Genomic DNA, 22,058 nt, shown 5'->3' on the forward strand with positions numbered 1-22,058 from the left:
TCAATGATTCAACAGTGCCCCTGGCCTGAGTTACCGGTCTGGACTGCAAGGCTTCTAGTATCTTAGCAGACCATTTATCCATACTCTCAGCAAGTTTGTCAGCAAATACTGCAAACTCCGTCCCTGTCACCTGGACAGTGGTAGCAGGTGGCTCCACCTGGGCCACCAGTAGCAGAGGCTCCGGCTGAGTAAGTGCCACAGGGGCCGAGCATTGCACACAATGAGGGTCGGTGGAACCTGCCGGTAGTAGAGCCGCACATGAGGTACAGGTTGCAAAGTAAGCCTGTGCTTTGGCACCCTTGCTTTTTGCGGACGACATGCTGTTGTCTCCTCTGAGTACAATCCAGGAGGGTATATAGCCAAAAATCAACAGTGCGACCGTACAGTGTAAATCTATAGCATATAAGCATATATATATATATACACTTCGGTACTCAGTGGGGCCAGCACCACAGGTGCTGCTTACCGACCGCGCAGAGCGGTTGTGTGATCACCAGAATCCCTGCCTGGGTCTCCCAGAGCCGTGTTGTCTCTCCTCTCCAGCGTTAGAAGTGCTGACAGGAATGGCTGCCGGCGTTCTGTGAAGAGGAGGGGGCCGTGGGCGTGCCCTAGAAAGTGCGGGAATCTGGTGCCCCACTGAGCTGAGTGAGGGGGGAGGAGGATACAAAGTATGCTCCAGCCCTCAGCGCTGACGTCCTGTGCAGCGTCCCGCCCTTCCCCTGACTGGCAGGCCTGGGGGCGGGAATATGCGATACTAGGCCGCAAAAGCCGGGGACTAAAGTTATAAGCGCGGCCGGCAAATAAGCGCGGTCGGCGCGGTAGTCCCCGGCGCACTAACACACCCAGCAGTGCTGCAGTGTGTATGGCACAAGCGCTCCATGCGCGGTCCCCCAAGGGGACACAGTACCTCACAGTAGCAGGGCCTTGTCCCTGAAGATACCCGGCTCCTGTCCAGCAGATTCCCGAGGGGCTGCGGAGGGAGCACGGTCCCAGTGCCTGGAGACCGATTAGGATCCCACTTCACCCAGAGCCCCTAAGGGATGGGGAAGGAAAACAGCATGTGGCTCCTGCCTATGTACCCGCAATGGGTACCTCAACCTTAACAACACCGCCGACCAGAGTGGGGTGAGAAGGGAGCATGCTGGGGGCCCTGTTATGGGCCCTCTTTTCTTCCATCCGACCTAGTCAGCAGCTGCTGCTGACTAAGATGTGGAGCTATGCGTGGATGTCAGCCTCCTTCGCACAAAGCATAAAAACTGAGGAGCCCGTGATGCACGGGGGGTGTATAGGCAGAAGGGGAGGGGCTTTACACTTTTAAGTGTAATACTTTGTGTGGCCTCCGGAGGCAGAAGCTATACACCCGATTGTCTGGGTCTCCCAATGGAGCGACAAAGAAATATAGCGTGGTGATGACTGTGCAACTAAAATGTAACGAAAGACCAATATGCAGGATCCAGATGAAACGGCGCTTTAATTCTCATTGCGTTTTGAAGAGGTCACTGTCATGATCCATGCCGGGCTCAGCCTGAGCCTGAGCCGTTGCTGGTATTCCATCTCTGGATTTCAAATCATGCAGGGGTTAATTGCTTTCTGCCTCGTTCCAGAGCTCAGGCTGCTATATCCTGGCACTGCACCTCCGCAACCTCGCCAGTAATAGTTCTGCTCTGCAGCGCGTGAGTTTGGCTTCTGTGAGTGTTCCCTGATCCGTCCCATATCCCAGCTACGGTCCTGACCTGTGCCCCTTCCCGTTTTACCTGTCTGCCTCTGCCCCCCTTTGACTTCCCGGTCCCGTCCCAAGTCTCTCCCATCTTGTTTCTCCCTGACCGCTTGTTTACCTAGCTGACCTCCCTACCCCGTCTCTTTGTGTTTCTGTCATCTCCAAGTGTCTGACCTCACTTTGTTTGTATCTGACTTCGGCATTACTTCCTGGTTCTGACCTTTGGCTTTTATTTGACTACGTTTTGCTTCTCCCTCTGGTCTCCAATTGATATCCTGGTTATTGACTCGACTTGCTGACTTCTTTATTGTGTTTGCACCCTGTAGTGAATATTCTGCTTACTGCACCTTGTGTCATTTTTTTCCACTAGAGCAGCGTGACAGTCACATTTCTTTCTCAGGAGAACCACCAAATTCAGTGGTCCTCATGAGGAAGGAATTATGTGGTTCCCCTAAGGAAGAAGTGAGACCACCTCTAAACACATTGGGAAATAAACCACCTTTCTTTGGATCCTGCATATTGGTCTTTCGTTACTTCTCAGCAGCGCTGTCATCACCACGCTATATCTCTGGTTCCTTCGTATTCTTATAGCTTTCAGGCTCATGGTTCATGCAGCAGCTATTTACAAGCTTTTGATCGTGTTGTGTGTCACACAACTTAACAAAGTGAGCATATTTTCCCATATCATCACCAGATATCTGTCGGATGGCTAAGACCCTATTTGCGCTGTTCTGTCCCATAGTTTCCAACCTGTGGTGATGTTAGCCGAGGAAGCTTTGCTTCTCCAGAATTTGTGGAGCACAGTTGCACAGAAGCTGTCTGATCCAGTAATTTGGTCAGCTTCAGAGCAGCACTTATAAGTTCTAAAACAAAAAATTAGCACTGGTCTCATTGCCTAGGAAACTGCCAAGTACCAGTTCCTTGGGTAGAGAGCAGTAAACATAAAAAGTTTCTCCCTTTTTCACAATGGAATTTTTTTTTACAATTAAAGGAAATCTATCAGGTGATTTTGTAGTACAATACTAATGTCATCTTTCAATAGGGCTTAAGGAGAACTTTCAGGATCACCAAGTTTTATTGCTCTACCTTATCCTGTTATCTTGCTGTAAGCACCATTGAATTCAGTGTCTGATGATGGCTTGTCAAGTGTATGTAAATACAATTTGCATATTCACTGCTCCCAGTGCATTCACTATCACTGCTGAGAGATGGGAGGGAGTATGGGTGGGGGCAGCAGTGCAAATTCAGTTTAGATTTACTTTCACTGATGCCAGAACTGAGAGGAGGGAGGTGGGAGGCGAGCAGGGCATATGAAGCTTATATATACACACATATGCACACTAAGGGTACCGTCACACTTTAGCGACGCAGCAGAGATCCGACCAGCGATCTGACCTGGTCAGGATCGCTGCTGCATCGCTACATGGTCGCTGGTGAGCTGTCAAACAGGCAGATCTCACCAGCGACCAGTGACCAGCCCCCAGCCAGCAGCGACGTGCAAGCGACGCTGCGCTTGCACGGAGCCGGCGTCTGGAAGCTGCGGACACTGGTAACTAAGGTAAACATCGGGTATGGTTACCCGATGTTTACCTTAGTTACCAGCGCACACCGCTTAACTTAGCGCGTGCAGGGAGCAGGAGCCGGCACTGGCAGCGTGAGAGCTGCGGAGGCTGGTAACGAAGGTAAATATTGGGTAACCACCTTGGTTACCCGATGTTTACCTTGGTTACAGCTTACCGCAGGCTGTCAGAAGCCGGCTCCTGCTCCCTGCACATTCAGGATTGTTGCTCTCTCGCTGTCACACACAGCGATGTGTGCTTATCAGCGGGAGAGCAACAATAAAAAAACGAACCAGCACTGTGTGTAACGAGCATCGATCTCACAGCAGGGGCCAGATCGCTGCTCAGTGTCACACGCAGCAAGATCGCTAATGAGGTCACTGCTGCGTCACAAAAAACGTGACTCAGCAGCGATCTCAGTAGCAATCTCGCTGTGTGTGAAGTACCCCTAAATTCTTTTTTAAACTCGTTTTATTGAAGGTTAAGTAAGACATTACATTACAGGATAAGTCAGCAATTTGTACTTTACAAGTATACACATATACTGTTTGATAAGCAGAGTAATAAAGCAACAACAATTAAAACCACAACTATTACATTCAATCTGGCCTTAGCACATTAATCATAGCAGAGGAGTCAGATCATGAAACATATCCATTCTGGGGCGAAAGCCCACCTCAATAAGAGAAGCGCAACCCAGATTACAGCGGTCTCGTAGTATCCCCAATACATTATATCATAAGCCACATATTTCTCCTTTCCACCCATCAGAATACCATTGGTTACTATCACGGCAGTACCGACTGTAGGCTATCAGTTAGGGAGCCGGGTGATCCTCCGGTCAAGGGCGAGTCCATCCATCTACCCCATATTTTGTCAAATTTATGTAATGATCCCCTTATCTTATAAACATAATGTTCTGACGGAATTATAGCATTTACCAACGCAATCCATGAGGCTCTAGTTGGAGGGTGGATGCCCATCCAGTTTAGTATAATGCCCTTCCGGGCCAAAAATAATACCTTTTTTATTAGCAAGTTTTCATTTTGGGACCAGGAGCGTACGTCCACCACCCCAAACAGACACAGAATTGGGCACAGAGCAACTCCTTTCTGAAGTATGGTGGATAGAATCGTTACAACCTCGCTCCAATAGGAGAGAATGACCCGGCAATCCCATATCATGTGCCAGAAATCAGCACCGTCTCTCCCGCACCTTGGACAACCCACCCCCACCAGATTATTCGCCTTTTTCATCTTGTTCAATCTTTGAGGAGTCATATAACTTTGGTGTATTATGTATAACTGAATCAGTCTATTATTGACTGCCGGAGAGACTAGCGTGTGGGATTCGACAATGTCGTCCCACACTACATCATCAATTTCAGGGATCCTGGCACTCCACCTCTCCCGAACAGAAAGAGGACTGGTCATGGCCTTGGCCCGAATAAGGGAGGAGTACAGTTTGGAAATGAGGCCTCCAGGGCCCTGTGATCTGATAATTCCAATGACTGGAAAGGAAGAGAATCTAATCCCACGACCAGAGAACTGAGCCCGAAAGGCGTGCCTAATCTGGAGATACTGAAACCCATGAGATTCCGGCAAATCAAATTCTGCTCGCAGCTGTGCAAAGGGACGGAGATCACCATCCCGGACCAGTGATCCCAAGGAGACTATTCCTCGATTCCTCCATTCGCCAAACCCCGGCAGCCCACAAAAGTGTGGAAGGTCCAGGTTACCCCATATTGGTGTCTCAGTTGGCATATCATGGAAACCAAAAATGGTTTTAGCCTCCCTCCTGACCCTGGCCCCCAGTTTGTGTATTGGGAGGACCCGACCCTCAGGTGCCCTCTTGTGGTCCGTCAACAATGGCCATAGGAGATCCATACCTGTGAACTCTGCCAGAAGACCCTCCGGAGAACCCCTCACCCCAGGAAGTGTCCATTGTCCCAAATATTTCAATTGTCCGGCCAGATAGTATAAGTACAGATCAGGAAGGGCCATACCCCCCATGTCCTTGGGTCTCTGTAATTTGGCCAACTGGACCCTTGATCTGGAAGGACCCCAGACAAAGGTGATCATCAGAGATTCCAGGGACCGAAAGAAAGAGCAGGGAATCTGCACGAATACATGTTGGGTTATGTAAAGACACTTTGGTTGCACTATCATTTTAAGGAGATTAATCCTTCCCGCCACTGAGAGCGGGAGTTGGCTCCATCTATTAAATTTCTCCCCGAGGTGTGATAATAAGGGGGCAATGTTTCTTGCTATCATCTCCGAAGGGCTTCCCGTCAATATAATCCCCAGGTATTTAAAATAATCCACCACTGGAACCCTACATATGTGGGTATTCATCATTTCCTCCCTGTCCCGGGACAGGAAGAGAAGGTACGATTTTGACCAATTTATTGACAGGCCCGAGAACTCCCCGAATCGGTCGATTAACTCTACGGCTCTAGGAATGGAGGAATCCGGATCCGAAGCAAACAATAACAGGTCGTCTGCATACAGAGACAAACGTTTATCTCCCTTACGATGTCTCACTCCCCAGTAGATTGGGTCCGTCCGAATGCGCACTGCCAACGGTTCCATGGCAAGGGCGAACAGAAGGGGGGATAGAGGACATCCCTGCCTGGTTCCCCTTTCCAAATGGAAGGTTTCCGATACTCCGCCTCCCACCTGAATGTTAGCCGTTGGGGCTTTATATATAATCTCAATCCATCTAATAAAATCATTGCCGAAACCAAATGCCCGCAGCACCTCCAGCAGGTATGGCCATTCTATAGAGTCAAAGGCATTGGCCGCATCCAAGGAGACCAAAGCCCAATCCTCCTCTAACTTGGTGCCCATCTGTAGAATCACCTGTGCCCTCCTCAGATTATACGAAGTACTTCTACCCGGAATGAATCCAGACTGGTCCTCATGTATTATGGAGGAGATCACTTTATTGAGTCTAGTTGCTAAAATTTTGGTAAGAATTTTGTAATCAGAGTTCAACAGAGAGATCGGTCTGTATGAGCCACAATCCAGTGGATCCTTATCTGGTTTCAATAGTAGCACGATGGTCGCCTCATAGAAGGAATCAGGCAACCGTCCCCTGCGGAACGAAGCCTCAGCCGTCTCCAAGAGAGCCGGAACCAGCTCCACCCTATACTTGTCGAATATCTCAAATCGGGAGTCCGTCTGGGCCAGACGCCTTACCCCTATTGAGGGCTCCCACCGCCTCCACCATCTCTTCCATGCTAATGGGCTCATCCAAGGCCGACCTCTGGGCCAAAGTCAATCTGGGAAGCTCCAGATCCCGCAAGTATTCAGCGATCTCCTCCCCTGACACAGCCAGCCTGGACTCATATAGGTTCCTATAGAAGTCCAGAAACACCTTCAAGATGCCAGTGACGGAGGTGATTAATTCTCCACCGGAGTCTCTGATCTTAAGGACCGCAGGTGAGCTAGTGGATTGGCGCACCAGGAACGCTAGTAAACTACTAGATTGGTTCCCCTGCTCAAAATATCTCTGGTTCATGAAGAAGACATGCCTCTTAGCCTTATCCTGCAGGAACAAAAGATATTTCCTCCCAGCCTGTAGCCACTGGGATCTGTTTCCTTCAGAAGGGTCTGAGGTAAATCTGTGTTCAAGCATTCTATTTTGAGTGGCCAATTCCTCCTCCTCTCTGGCCGCCTGTTTCTTGACATAAGAGATAGAGGAGTGACAGCAACCCCTCAAATACGCCTTAAGCGCGTCCCAGTAGGCCGAGTGATTCTCTTCCACGGAGTTAGTCTCGGTGTATGCCCTGAGCTGATCAGGAATCCTATCATTGGTGCCAAAGAGTGACAGCCACCAAGGGTTAATCTTCCGTGACACTTTACAAGATTTACAACCCTCCCACTTAATGCTGACAAATACCGGAGAGTGGTCTGATACTGATCTGGGTAGATGACACACCGATTGTATATGGGCACAGACTCTTTCATTTCCACAGATGTAATCAATTCTAGACAATGAGTTTTTCCCTGGGACCAATTCTTTTTACTCTCTATATTAATGACCTTGTGGATGGGATTGATAGTACAGTGTCAGTCTTTGCCGATGACACCAAACTATGTAGGATATTAAAAACTGACCTGGATAGTACAATATTACAAAAAGATCTGGATAAGATGTCAGAATGGGCAGATACTTGGCAAATGAGATTTAATGTTGATAAATGTAAAGTAATGCACCTAGGACGGAGTAATCCTATAGCTGCGTATACATTAAATGGAAGTAAACTCGGGACTACAGAACAGGAGAAGGACTTGGGTATTCTCATTACAAATAAGCTGAGCAGCAGCACTCAATGTCAGGCAGCAGCTGCTAAAGCAAACAAGATTCTAGGGTGTATAAAAAGAGAGATTAGATCCCGTGATCCCAACGTATTGTTACCCATCTATAAATCACTTGTAAGGCCACATCTGGAATACGGGATCCAGTTTTGGGCTCCACATTTTAAAAAGGACATTCAGAAGTTAGAGTCAGTTCAAAGGCGGGCAACTAGACTATTACAAGGAATGGAAGGCCTCCCATATGATGGCAGATTGAAAAAGTTAGATATGTTTAGCTTAGAAAAAAGACGTCTCAGAGGAGATCTCATTTATATGTATAAATACATGTGTGGTCAATATAAAGGACTGGCACATGACTTATTTCTTCCGAAAACAATACTAAGGACCAGGGGGCACTCACTGCGAGTGGAAGAAAAGCGATTCCGACACCTAAATAGGAAAGGGTTCTTTACAGTTAGAGCGGTCAGACTGTGGAATGCCCTACCACAAGAGGTAGTAATGGCAGATACTATAACAGCTTTTAAAAAAGGGCTGGATGATTTCCTCAGTACACAAAACATTGTTGGTTATAAATGACTTAGTGACTAAATGTAAAACTGGTGGAGGAAGGTTGAACTAGATGGACCTAGGTCTTTTTTCAACCTAAGTAACTATGTGTATTCTCTCAGTACTGGGTTAAAAAACCGCCACATGTCACTCCACCCCACCTCCTGTAGAAATGCACTCAGTCTAGTTTGCATCGTAGGGGAGATCGGGACCTGTCGGGTGTTGAATCTATCCAGCCCTATGTTACTAATCAAATTGAAGTCCCCCATGCAGAGCACCAAGGCTTGTGGGAATTGTGAGGCAAACTTAGCCGCTTCATACAAAATTGAGATTCCCATCGCAGGGGGGATGTATATGGCCAAGATCACTATCATGATCCCATCGATGTGAGCCTGGATAAACACATACCTCCCATCATTATCCTTTATAATCTTACCCGGGTCCCACCGCAATGCTTTATGGACTAGTACCGATACTCCCCTCGAATATGAGGAATGAACAGAGTGAGCTGACCATTGAACCCAAGGCTTCTGAAGCACTCTCGTGGTTTCCAACAACAAATGGGTCTCTTGTAGACATACAATCTGAGCTTTAGATTTTTTGATATGTGCAAATACTGCCGCCCGTTTCCTGGATGTGCCCAGCCCCCTAACATTCCATGTCATCAAACTTAAAGCCATTGAAATGTATCTCGTACTGAATTAATAGGGAAATGTCAAACACTTAACCCACAGTAGAACTTGGGCAAACGTACCCTTAAATACAAACTATCGGTTGCAAACACACAGCCGAAAGAACTGATCCAGTAGTGTGACCAGGAGAGGGTGTCCCTAGTAACGACCAGGGTGAACCAACGTGGCTAGATGGTGTACTTGGTACGGGGGTGTCCTCGAAACAAGGACTTAAGCTTCTCCTGCAGTCCAACGTATCAAATTATCCTGCAACATGACCTTTAATCATACTTAGGTAAGAGAACCCAGAGTAAGTAGGCGTAAAAATATAGAAAAAGAGAAAAAGAAGAGAGAAGAGAAAGGAGAGAAGGGAGAAATGGAGAGGAAAAAAAAAAAAAAAAAAGGGGGGGGGTAAGGAATAGAGAAAGGGGCAAGGGAAGAGAAGAAAGAGGAAAGAAATTAAGATGGGCGGCAGAAGAGAGAATGTGAAAAGGAGGGAAAATCGAGATATAAGAAGAAGAGAGGTAACGGAGGGCATACTGGGTGGAAACTGAAGAAGAGAGATGAAGGTTGAAGAAGGAAGTTGGAGAAAATAGCAAGGAAGGCGTAGAGGTAGATAGGAATAGAAAAGCAAGGATGGGTATGAGGCTGAGATAAAGGGGCCGAGGGATTAGACAAGTAAGTGAGACTGAGAGGGGGGAAGAAGAGATAGGGATGTAAAGGAAATGGAAGGAGAATTTGCAGGCAATCCCAAATTATAAGTGACTATCATGTATGGTGACCCCAAAAAACCTTAATATAGCTTTAAAGACAAAATTCAGCATCCTGAACTTAAGTGCGTTGCCAAACACTGCAAACCCGGAGTAAAGTCCCCTTTTGGATCGCAAGATGCAGGATAATTCAGGATCGCAGGAAAGTGGTCATGGCCCCGCAGCAGCGTTCTGGCACATGTCCCGCCTGAAGACAGTTCAATCCGGTCCCACCAGCGACGAGTATTCCAGAACTCAAACAGGGCTTAGTAATAATCGCAGTGAGCTCAGGTCCCGACACACTCAGAGGCACCATCTCCAGCTGCCCAGCCTTGAGAGGGGGGCCAACCTGGAGACCGGCACAATTGACGGCCAATAATAAACACATCCAGTAACTCACATGCTTCCGGGGGTCGCAAGCGCACCATCGCATCCTGATGGAATCTTCAATTTCTCCAAAAACTGGAACCAAAGGAGTTGGACGCGGACGCAACTGCGATTCCGAACAGCGCTCCACTCGCACGGTAGGAGAGATGGGGGAACCAAAGATTTATCGCGCCTTCAGTATCAAGGGACGCCGAATATCAACATAGGATGATCCGAAAACTATCGCAACAGCGATTCCAGGCGTCCCAGGAAAAGGAATCGTATCACCAACCTCAATCCAAAGGAGATGAAATAAACAATCAGAGCCACGATGCCATCACACCAGCGATCCTCCCGGCGTCGCTCATGGCTGTAACGCATCAGCGCTTCCTCTTCAGTGTATTGATCCAGTCATCCGCCTCCGCCGGAGATGTAAAGAACAAGGATCGCTCTTGATGAACCACTCTGAGACGAGCCGGGAAGATCATGGAATAAGCAATATGTTGATCTCTAAGGCGTTTTTTCACCTGAATGAAGGATGCCCTCGTTTTCTGAAGAGACGCAGAGAAGTCAGGAAAAATCAGTATGGGAGCATTATGATGCAGGATCGGGCCTTTGCGTCGCGCCGCACCAAGGATCGCATCTCTATCCCTGCTGCTCAACAGTCGGGCCAGGAGAGGTCTAGGCTGCGCTCCCGGGGGAGGAGGTCTGGCCGGTACCCGGTGGGCTCGTTCTATAGCGAATGCCGCTGACAGCGTCGCATCAGGGAAAGTTTCAGAAAGCCATGTTTCCATGAACTTACATGGGTCGCTCCCTTCTGCTCTCTCCGGCATCCCCAGAATTCTTAAATTATTGCGACGCAGGCGGTTTTCCAGATCGTCAGCCCTTTGCGCCCAGTTATTTGCCGCGCTCTCCAAAGAGGACAACCTGCCCGGCGTCGCTCTTGCGTCGTCTTCCAGCGTGGAGATCCGCTGCTCCGTCTCCTTTACCCGCTCTCTCAGATTTTGCAGATCCAGCCGGAGGAGTCCCACATCAATCTTAACCTCCTCGATTTTGCCCGTCAGCGACACTTTTGAATCCTGGATCGCCGCAAGTAACTGCGAAGTAACTTGCTGCAGGGTTAACTCCTGCGGCTCCTTGGATCCGGCCTCCATGCTCTCCTCCTCCTCCGCCTCACTGGATTCCCACTCCGACTGCTTGCCGACGCCATCTTGCTGGGAGTCCCGAGCAAACTTCTTCAGCTTTTCAGCCGCCGCTGCGCTGCGACCTCTGCTCATGGTACCGATCAGAATGCTCACCGCACCACAGGGAATCCGGAGGTGTATTTAGGCACCAATTTCGGCAGGATTAATAGTATTTATCAGCGTTGGACTGCGGAGCTGCTCTCAGATGCGACCGCTCATGCTGCCTGCTGGCCACGCCCCCCAAGTACCCCTAAATTCTAACAACAAGATAACAGGATAAGGTAGAGCAATAAAACTTACTGATCCTGAAAGGTCTCCTTAAACCCTATTTCAAGATAAATTAGTATTGTACTAGAAAATCACCTCACAGAGTCAATTTAAATTGCAAAGTTTGCTTGTCTGTACAATCATGGTGCAATCTTACATACTTCCCATGTTGAGACAACCTCTTTAGGACTCAAAAAAAAAAAAAAAGAGGCGTTCACTCCGAGACTCTCCTCTTCTCTCCACAATTTTCTCGTCTGCTTAAAAGTAACAAAATGTAAAAAAAGAAGGGAATTTTGTTTACTTACCGTAAATTCCTTTTCTTCTAGCTCTAATTGGGAGACCCAGACAATTGGGTGTATAGGCTATGCCTCCGGAGGCCGCACAAAGCATTACACTTAAAAGTGTTAAGCCCCTCCCCTTCTGCCTATACACCCCCCGTGCTCCCACGGGCTCCTCAGTTTTGGTGCAAAAGCAAGAAGGAGGAAAAAGAATTATAAACTGGTTTAAAGTAACTTCAATCCGAAGGAATATCGGAGAACTGAAACCATTCAACATGAACAACATGTGTACACAAAAAAACAGGGGCGGGTGCTGGGTCTCCCAATTAGAGCTAGAAGAAAAGGAATTTACGGTAAGTAAACAAAATTCCCTTCTTCTTTGTCGCTCTATTGGGAGACCCAGACAATTGGGACGTCCAAAAGCAGTCCCTGGGTGGGTAAAATAATACCTCGTAAGAGAGCCGTAAAACGGCCCTTTCCTACAGGTGGGCAACCGCCGCCTGAAGGACTCGTCTACCTAGGCTGGCATCCGCCGAAGCATAGGTATGCACCTGATAGTGCTTCGTGAAAGTGTGCAGGCTCGACCAGGTAGCCGCCTGACACACCTGCTGAGCCGTAGCCTGGTGCCTCAAAGCCCAGGACGCGCCCACGGCTCTGGTAGAATGGGCCTTCAGCCCTGAGGGAACCGGAAGCCCAGCCGAACGGTAAGCTTCGATAATTGGCTCCTTGATCCACCGAGCCAGGGTTGATTTGGAAGCCTGTGACCCTTTACGCTGGCCAGCGACAAGGACAAAGAGTGCATCCGAGCGGCGCAGGGGCGCCGTACGAGAAATGTAGAGTCTGAGTGCTCTCACCAAATCTAACAAGTGCAAATCCTTTTCACATTGGTGAACTGGATGAGGATAAAAAGAAGGTAAGGAAATATCCTGATTGAGATGAAAGGGGGATACCACCTTAGGGAGAAATTCCGGAACCGGACGTAGAACCACCTTGTCCTGGTGAAACACCAGGAAAGGGGCTTTGCACGACAACGCTGCTAGCTCAGACACTCTCCGAAGAGAAGTGACTGCTACTAGAAAAACCACTTTCTGCGAAAGTCGTGAGAGGGAAATATCTCTCATTGGCTCGAATGGTGGTTTCTGAAGAACCATCAGCACCCTGTTTAGATCCCAGGGTTCTAACGGCCGCTTGTAAGGTGGAACTATGTGACAAACCCCCTGCAGGAACGTGCGTACCTGTGGAAGTCTGGCTAGGCGCTTCTGGAAAAACACAGAGAGCGCTGAGACTTGTCCCTTAAGGGAGCCGAGCGACAAACCCTTTTCCAGTCCAGATTGAAGGAAGGACAGAAAAGTAGGTAATGCAAATGGCCAGGGAGAAAAACCCTGAGCAGAGCACCACGACAGAAAAATTTTCCACGTCCTGTGATAGATCTTGGCGGACGTTGGTTTCCTAGCCTGTCTCATAGTGGCAATGACGTCTTGAGATAACCCTGAAGACGCTAGGATCCAGGACTCAATGGCCACACAGTCAGGTTGAGGGCCGCAGAATTCAGATGGAAAAACGGCCCTTGAGATAGCAAGTCTGGTCGGTCTGGTAGTGCCCACGGTTGGCCGACCGTGAGATGCCACAGATCCGGGTACCACGACCGCCTCGGCCAGTCTGGAGCGACGAGGATGACGCGGCGGCAGTCGGCCCTGATCTTGCGTAACACTCTGGGCAACAGTGCCAGCGGAGGAAACACATAAGGGAGCTGAAACTGCGACCAATCCTGAACTAAGGCGTCTGCCGCCAGAGCTCTGGGATCTTGAGACCGTGCCATGAACGTCGGTACCTTGTTGTTGTGCCGGGACGCCATGAGGTCGACGTCCGGCACCCCCCAGCGGCAACAGATCTCCTGAAACACGTCCGGGTGAAGGGACCATTCCCCTGCGTCCATGCCCTGGCGACTGAGATAATCTGCTTCCCAGTTTTCCACGCCTGGGATGTGAACTGCGCATATGGTGGAGGCCGTGGCTTCCACCCACATCAAAATCCGCCGGACTTCCTGGAAGGCTTGCCGGCTGCATGTGCCGCCTTGGTGGTTGATGTATGCCACCGCTGTGGAATTGTCCGACTGAATTCGGATCTGCTTGCCCTCCAGCCACTGCTGGAACGCTTTCAGGGCAAGATACACTGCCCGTATTTCCAGAACATTGATCTGAAGCGAGGACTCTTGCTGGGTCCACGTACCCTGAGCCCTGTGGTGGAGAAAAACCGCTCCCCACCCTGACAGACTCGCGTCCGTCGTGACTACTTCCCAGGATGGGGGTAGGAAGGATTTCCCCTTCGATAATGAAGTGGGAAGAAGCCACCACCGAAGGGAAGCTTTGGTCGCCTGAGAGAGGGAGACGGTCCTGTCGAGGGACGTCGGCTTCCTGTCCCATTTGCGTAGGATGTCCCATTGAAGGGGACGCAGGTGAAACTGCGCGAAAGGGACTGCCTCCATTGCTGCCACCATCTTCCCCAGGAAGTGCATGAGGCGCCTCAAGGGGTGTGACTGGCCTTGAAGGAGAGATTGTACCCCTTTCTGTAGTGACTGCTGCTTGATCAGCGGAAGCTTCACTATCGCTGAGAGGGTATGAAACTCCATGCCAAGATATGTCAGCGATTGGGCCGGTGTCAGATTTGACTTTGGAAAATTGATGATCCACCCGAAACCCTGGAGAGTCTCCAGGGTAGCGTCGAGGCTGCGTTGGCATGCCTCTTGAGAGGGTGCCTTGATCAGCAGATCGTCCAAGTACGGGATCACCGAGTGACCCTGCGAGTGTAGGAGCGCTACTACAGTAGCCATAACCTTGGTAAAAACCCGTGGGGCTGTTGCCAGGCCGAACGGGAGTGCCACGAATTGCAGGTGTTTGTTTCCTATGGCGAAGCGCAAGAAGCGCTGGTGTTCTGGAGCAATCGGTACGTGGAGATAAGCATCTTTGATATCGATCGATGCAAGGAAATCTCCTTGGGACATTGAGGCGATGACGGAGCGGAGGGATTCCATCCTGAACCGTCTGGTTTTTACGTGTTTGTTGAGCAGTTTCAGGTCCAGGACCGGGCGGAAAGACCCGTCCTTCTTTGGGACCACAAACAAGTTGGAGTAAAAACCGTGGCTCTGTTGCTGGAGAGGAACAGGGATCACCACTCCTTCTGCCTTCAGAGTGCGCAGCGCCTGCAGAAGAGCCTCGGCTCGCTCGGGAGGCGGGGATGACCTGAAGAATCGAGTCGGGGGACGAGAGGTGAACTCTATCTTGTAACCGTGAGACAGAATGTCTCTCACCCAGCGGTCTTTTATTTGTGGCAGCCAGGTGTCGCAAAAGCGGGAGAGCCTGCCACCGACCGAGGATGCTGCTAGAGGAGGTCGAAAGTCATGAGGAAGCCGCCTTGTTAGCGGCGCCTCCGGTGGTCTTTTTAGGACGTGACTTAGACCGCCATGCATCAGAGTTCCTTTGTTCTTTCTGAGACCTTTTGGACGAGGAGAATTGGGACCTGCCCGCGCCCCGAAAGGACCGAAACCTCGACTGCCCTCTCCTCTGTTGGGGTATGTTCTGTTTGGGCTGGGGTAAGGATGTATCCTTTCCCTTGGATTGTTTGATGATTTCATCCAAACGCTCGCCAAACAGCCTGTCGCCAGAAATTGGCAAACTGGTTAAGCGCTTTTTGGAAGCAGAATCTGCCTTCCATTCCCGTAGCCACAAGGCCCTGCGGAGTACCACCGAATTGGCGGCCGCAACCGCCGTACGGCTCGCAGAGTCCAGGACAGCATTAATAGCGTAAGACGCAAATGCCGAGGTCTGGGTGGTAATGGATGCCACTTGTGGCGCGGACGTGCACGTGGCTGCTTCAATTTGCGCTTGACCTGCTGAGATAGCTTGTAGCGCCCATACGGCTGCGAATGCTGGGGCAAAAGAAGCTCCGATAGCTTCATAGATGGATTTCAACCAGAGCTCCATCTGCCTGTCAGTGGCATCTTTGAGCGAGGCCCCATCTTCCACTGCAAGTATGGATCTAGCCGCCAGTCTGGAGATTGGAGGATCCACTTTGGGACACTGAGTCCAACCTTTAACCACGTCAGGGGGAAAAGGATAACGTGTATCCTTAAGGCGCTTCGAAAAACGCTTATCTGGACAAGCATGGTGATTCTGGACTGCCTCTCTGAAATCAGAGTGGTCTAGAAACATACTCGGTGTACGCTTGGGGAACCTGAAACGGAATTTCTCCTGCTGAGAAGCTGACTCCTCCGCCGGAGGAGCTGAGGGAGAAATATCCAGCATTTGATTGATGGACGCAATAAGATCGTTCACTATGGCGTCCCCGTCCGGAGTATCAAGATTGAGAGCGCCCTCAGGATCAGAATCCTGATCAGCTGTCTCCGCATCATCAACCAGAGATTCCCCCCGCTGAGACCCTGAACAATATGATGTCGAGGGAAATTCTAAGCGAGCCCGCTTAGTCGGTCTGGGACTGGGGTCTAAGTCAGAACCCTCAGCCTGGGATGTATGAGATACCCCGGGAGGACATTGTTGGTCCAACTGAGGGGGGCCAGGGAACAATGATTCAACAGAGTCCCTTTGCTGAGATACCGGCCTGGACTGCAAGGCTTCTAGTATCTTAGCCATAGTCTCAGAGAGTTTTGCAAACTCCGTCCCCGTCACCTGAACAGCGTCAACAGGTGGCTCCCCCTGGGCCCCTCTTAGCAGAGGCTCTGGCTGAAGAAGTGCCACAGGGGCCGAACATTGCACACAATGAGGGTCAGTGGAACCTGCCGGCAGCTGGGTCGTACAAGCGGCGCAGGCAGCATAATAAGCCTGTGTTTTGGCACCCCTGCCTTTTGTGGGCGCCATGCTATTGTTTTCCCTGAGCAACACAATAGGGTATATAGCCAGAATGAACTGTGCTCATACAGTGTAAAGAATATACTATAAACAAATAATGTATCAATACACTACAGCACCATGGGGCTAGCACCAACAGGTGCTGCTTACCACCCGCCTAAAGCGGTTGTGAGGCCACCAGAGACCGTGTCTGGGTCTCCCAGGGTTTGTCCCTCTCTGCAGCGTCGGAGGAGCTGACAGGAATGGCTGCGGCGTCCTGACGAGAGGAGGGAGCCGTGGGCGTGGCCGAGAAAGTGCGGGAACTGGTGCTCACACTGTGCACAGTGAGGGGGGTGGAGAATGCAAATCATACTCCAGCCCTCAGTGCTGCTCGTTCCGTGCAGCGTCCCGCCCTTCCCCTGCCTGTCAGGGCTGTGGGCGGGAGGAAAGGAAATTAGGCCGCAAGAAAGCCGGGGACTCGAGTATAAGCGTGGCCGCCGTAAAAGCGCGGCCGGCGCCGAAGTCCCCGGCGAACTACAAGTCCCAGCCGCGCCGCAGTTTCCCATGGCAGCGGCGGTTAGCGCGGTAGCCCCTACATATAAACACACTCAGCGACGCTGAGTGTGTAATGGCACAGTTTAACCCGGTCAGCGCCGCGGTCCCCGGTGCACTAGCACACCCAGCAAAGCTGAGGTGTTGCCGTGCGCGGTCCCCACAGGGATACAGAGTACCTTCAAGTAGCAGGGCCATGTCCCTGAACGGTACCCGGCTCCTATCCAGCAGGCTCCTCAGGAGTTGTGGATGAAGCACGGTCTCAGTGCCTGGAGACCGATAGGATCCCACTTCGCCCAGAGCCCTGAGGGGGATGGGGAAGGAAAACAGCATGTGGGCTCCAGCCTCCGTACCCGCAATGGATACCTCAACCTTAACAACACCGCCGACAAGAGTGGGGTGAGAAGGGAGCATGCTGGGGGCCCTATATGGGCCCACTTTTCTTCCATCCGACATGGTCAGCAGCTGCTGCTGACCAATCTGTGGAGCTATGTGTGCAGGTCTGCCTCCTTCGCACAAAGCAAAAAAACTGAGGAGCCCGTGGGAGCACGGGGGGTGTATAGGCAGAAGGGGAGGGGCTTAACACTTTTAAGTGTAATGCTTTGTGCGGCCTCCGGAGGCATAGCCTATACACCCAATTGTCTGGGTCTCCCAATAGAGCGACAAAGAAAAAAACCACTACAAATCTTTAAAAAAAAAAAAAAATAGTATGAAAAAAGTTTCTAATTCAAAGATTTTGATAAAGCATATAAAAGCAATGAGAGGATCTTATGTCCTCTGAAAAATTTCTTTTTTTAGAAAACTAAGAGAAATAAAAATAAAAAAAATCTTTTCCTTAATGTATTTATAGAAAATAATGAAATATATATAATTTTTATCGTTAAATATGATACAAAATGAATATTGAAAGCATCATGCAATAGCATGTTAGAAAATAATAATAATAATAATAATAATAATAATAATAATAATAATAAGTAAAACAAATTGTATATAATTATATATAATATACACTATAATTGTAGTGCAACAGACAATAAAGCTATTGTATAATTTATATTTCATGCTGAAAGGAGTAAAAACTAAATCCAAATCATAATGGTGGAATGGCGCCCCCCCCCCCCAAAAAAAAATATTGAAACTTACATGTATAAATTAGTAGTCCATAAAAATCCAGGTGATAATACTGTGGAATAGAAGAGCGCAATAGGGTCTTACCCGGTAGGGAAAATATGAAGGCAAGGATTAAGGTACACTCACCTTAGGGTTGTGCAAAGTCACAACCCCTATGAAGCACATGCAATGATCGTATCAGCTGCAGCCCCGAGGTATAAGACGTGAGATCCAATAGAAAAAGAAATCGGGCTTAAGCCGCGCTAATACTCAATTTGATATTAATATAATTCCTTTATTGTTCGTAGTCTACGCGTTTCAGAGACATCCGTCGCCTTCATCAGGACATCAAAGGAACAATATCATTATATTGTTCCTTTGATGTCCTGATGAAGGAGACGGTTATCTCTGAAACGCGTAGACTTGTACCAACAATACAGGAATTATATTAATATCAAATAGACTATTAGCGCGGCTTAAATCTGATTTCTTCTATTGGATCTTTAGGCCATAAAAATGTCATTAAAAAATTCAATTATAAAGAGGAGACTTTGTGCAGCAGGCCTTCATGGTAAAATAGCTGCTAGGAAACCACTGCTAAGGACAGGCAACAAGCAGAAGAGACTTGTTTGGGCTAAAGAACACAAGGAATGGACATTAGACCAGTGGAAATCTGTGCTTTTCCCTGATGAGTCCAAATTTGAGATCTTTGGATCCAACCACCGTGTCTTTGTAGAAAAGGTGAACGGATGGACTCTACATGGCTGGTTCCCACCATGAAGCATGGAGGAGGTGTGATGGTGTGAGGGTGCTTTGCTGGTGACACTGTTGGGGATTTATTCAAAATTGAAGGCATACTGAACCAGCATGGCTACCACAGCATCTTGCAGCGGCATGCTATTCCATCCGGTTTGCGTTTAGTTGGACCATCATTTATTTTTCAACAGGACAATGACTCCAAACACACCTCCAGGCTGTGTAAGGGCTATTTCACTAAGAAGGAGAGTGATGAGGTGCTACGCCAGATGACCTGGTCTCCACAGTCACCAGCCCTGAACCCAATCAAGATGGTTTGGGGTGAGCTGGACCGCAGAGTGAATGCAAAAGGGCCAACAATTGCTAAGCATCTCTGGGAACTCCTTCAAGACTGTTGGAAAACCATTTCTGGTGACTACCTCTTGAAGCTCATCAAGAGAATGCCAAGAGTGTGCAAAGTAGTAATCAAAGCAAAAGGTGGCTACTTTGAAGAACCTAGAATATAAGACATATTTTCAGTTGTTTCACACTGTTTTAAGTATTTCATTCCACATGTGATAATTCATAGTTTTGATGCCTTCAATGTGATTCTACAATTTTTAGAGTCATGAAAATAAAGAAAACTCTTTGAATGAGGTGTGTCCAAACTTTTGGTCTGTACTGTATATGTTAATTTCTAAAATCACAAGTCTGCCGCTGCCCATGTTCTTACCCAAAAAGGACAGCCATAGATTGTATGTCTTTAAAATGATATGATTACCTTATTGTTATCTTCGGCAATCTCAACTCTCTTTAACGGATGTTTCACCTGGTTCTCTAACTGATGATTGAATTCTTGTACGGTCTTGATTTTTGAATCGAGGTTAGCACATATCTAATAGAAGGAATTATAAAACACATTATGTATGTAGACTAATATACTACAAGCTACTAATATACTGATAAAATAGAAAAAGAAGATACTCCAGAAAAGTATGTAAGTGACTTAGGGGCACTTTGCACACTACGACATCGCAGGTGCGATGTCAGTGGGGTAAATCGAAAGTGAAGCACATCCGGCGTCGCAGGCGATATCGTAGTGTGTAAAGCATTTTTTATGCGATTAACGAGCACAAAAGCGTCGTAATTGTATCATCGGTGTAGCGTCTGTCATTTCCATGAATTGGGAAAGACCGATGTTACGATGTTGTTCCTCGTTCCTGCGGCAGCACACATCGCTGTGTGTGAAGCCGCAGGAGCGAGGAACATCTCCAACTTGCGTCCCGGCCGGCTATGCGGAAGGAAGGAGGTGGGCGGGATGTTTACGTCCCGCTCATCTCCGCCCCTCCACTTCTATTGGCCGCCTGACGTGTGGCGTCACTGTGATGCCGCACGACCCTCCCCCTTAGGAAAAAGGCGGTTCCTCAGCCAGAGCGACGTCGCAGGGCAGGTGAGTGCATGTGAAGCTGCCGTAGCGATAATGTTCGCTACGGCAGCTATCACCATGATATCGCAGCTGCGACGGGGGCGGGGACTATCGCGCTCGGCATCGCAGCATCGGCTTGCGATGTCGTAGTGTGCAAAGTACCCCTTAGTATTGCACTTGGAACATGTAAGGTGCAGATTACAATTATTATACATCAGGAACTATTGGAAATGCCTTTACAAACATTTGTTACAGAATGGCTCATGGTAAAGACTGATACCAGCGAGTTCTGTAATAGGAGCTTCTTTTGTAACAAGCCCATTTATAACATTTCTTCCCTCCTAAATCTTCCCCCATCACCTGTGAGTGATATTATTGAGAAGTGGAAGGAACCGCAGCAACTCAGCCACGAACTGTAGACCCCATAACGTTATAGAGCAGGGGGGCCGAATGCTGAGGAGCAGAGCGCAGAGAAGTCATCAATGCTCTGCTGACTCCATAACTGCAGAGTTCAGACCTCCTTTGGTATCAACATGAGTGCAAGAACTCTAGCCCCAACCGGGAGCTTCATGGTCGAGTGGCTGCCTGCAGCCTTATATCACCAAGCACAATGCAGAGCATCAGATGGAGGGGTATAAAGCCGCTGCTACTACACTCTGGAGCCAAGGAAGCTTGTTCTGTAAAGTGACATATCTGGGTTTGATGAATTTGCATAAGGGTTGGCGCATTGATATATGTAGCTGGGGGGGACACGAGGGCAAAAGAAAGGTGCGGCTAGATCCTTTACCTAAAAGATATACGCTATCAGTAGCCCTACCTGATATATACAGGATGGGGCCATATATACCAAGATGGGCCCATGATGAGGGCCATATATATCAGAATGGGACCATATATACCAGGATGAGGGCCATATGCACCAAGATGGGGCCATATATACCAGGATAAGACCAGAATGAGGCCATATATACCAGGATGTGGCTATATATGCCAGAATGGGCCATGATGAGGGCCATATGTACCAGTATGGGGCCATACATACCATAATGGATTCAAGAGGAGGGCCATATGTACCAGTATGGGGCCATACATACCATAATGGACTCAAGATGAGGGCCATATGTACCAGGATGGGGCCATATATACCAGGATGGAGCCATATATATATTAGGATGGGGTCATATATGCCAGGATGGGCCATGGATGTGAACAAATATACCAGGATGGTGACATATATACCAGGGTGGGGGATAAATATACCAGAAAGTGGCCCAGGATGGAGGGCATTTGTACAAAACGGGGTCATCACTACATAATGAAGGGGGAGGAGGGGCAACTTGTTTCTCTTTATAGGATTTAGAATGTTACAATGGCCCATACATGTGACCAACATATGGGGGAAAAAAGCTCAAACTTTGCACAGGAGCCCATCAGACTCTACTTATGCCACTGTGTGACCATGATTATGAGCGTTATACACTCGAAACGTGTAGACAGGCAGGTGTCTAGGTTTTTATGCTATTTTAGAAGGAACCAATAAATGTGATATCTTAACTTATCTCCATTGCGGATGCTGGTTTTTGTTGATACATTTTTGATTCAATGCTCAGGAGCCGGCCACTTTCCACACATTGCACCTGTAGGATTATTCACCCCGCATGCCATGGGACTGGGGAGCTCATTACTTTTTTTCCTCTTTTTGCTTTAAATGTCTGGATTTAACATCATCTAC

General features: G+C 48.7%; 1 protein-coding gene across 1 annotated transcript in view; it reads right to left on the reverse strand.

Annotated features, from left to right (window-relative positions):
• The window catches only part of IFIH1 (interferon induced with helicase C domain 1), a 152,391-nt gene that overhangs the window by 41,194 nt on the left and 89,139 nt on the right, over window positions 1–22,058 (reverse strand). The window contains exon 8 of the mRNA XM_075317265.1: window positions 19,682–19,795. Within this exon, the coding sequence (XP_075173380.1) occupies window positions 19,682–19,795 (114 nt within the window). The remainder of the gene's footprint in view (window positions 1–19,681; window positions 19,796–22,058) is intronic.

Source organism: Anomaloglossus baeobatrachus, chromosome 7 (genome assembly GCF_048569485.1).
Source record: "Anomaloglossus baeobatrachus isolate aAnoBae1 chromosome 7, aAnoBae1.hap1, whole genome shotgun sequence".
NCBI classification, from domain to species: domain Eukaryota; kingdom Metazoa; phylum Chordata; class Amphibia; order Anura; family Aromobatidae; genus Anomaloglossus; species Anomaloglossus baeobatrachus.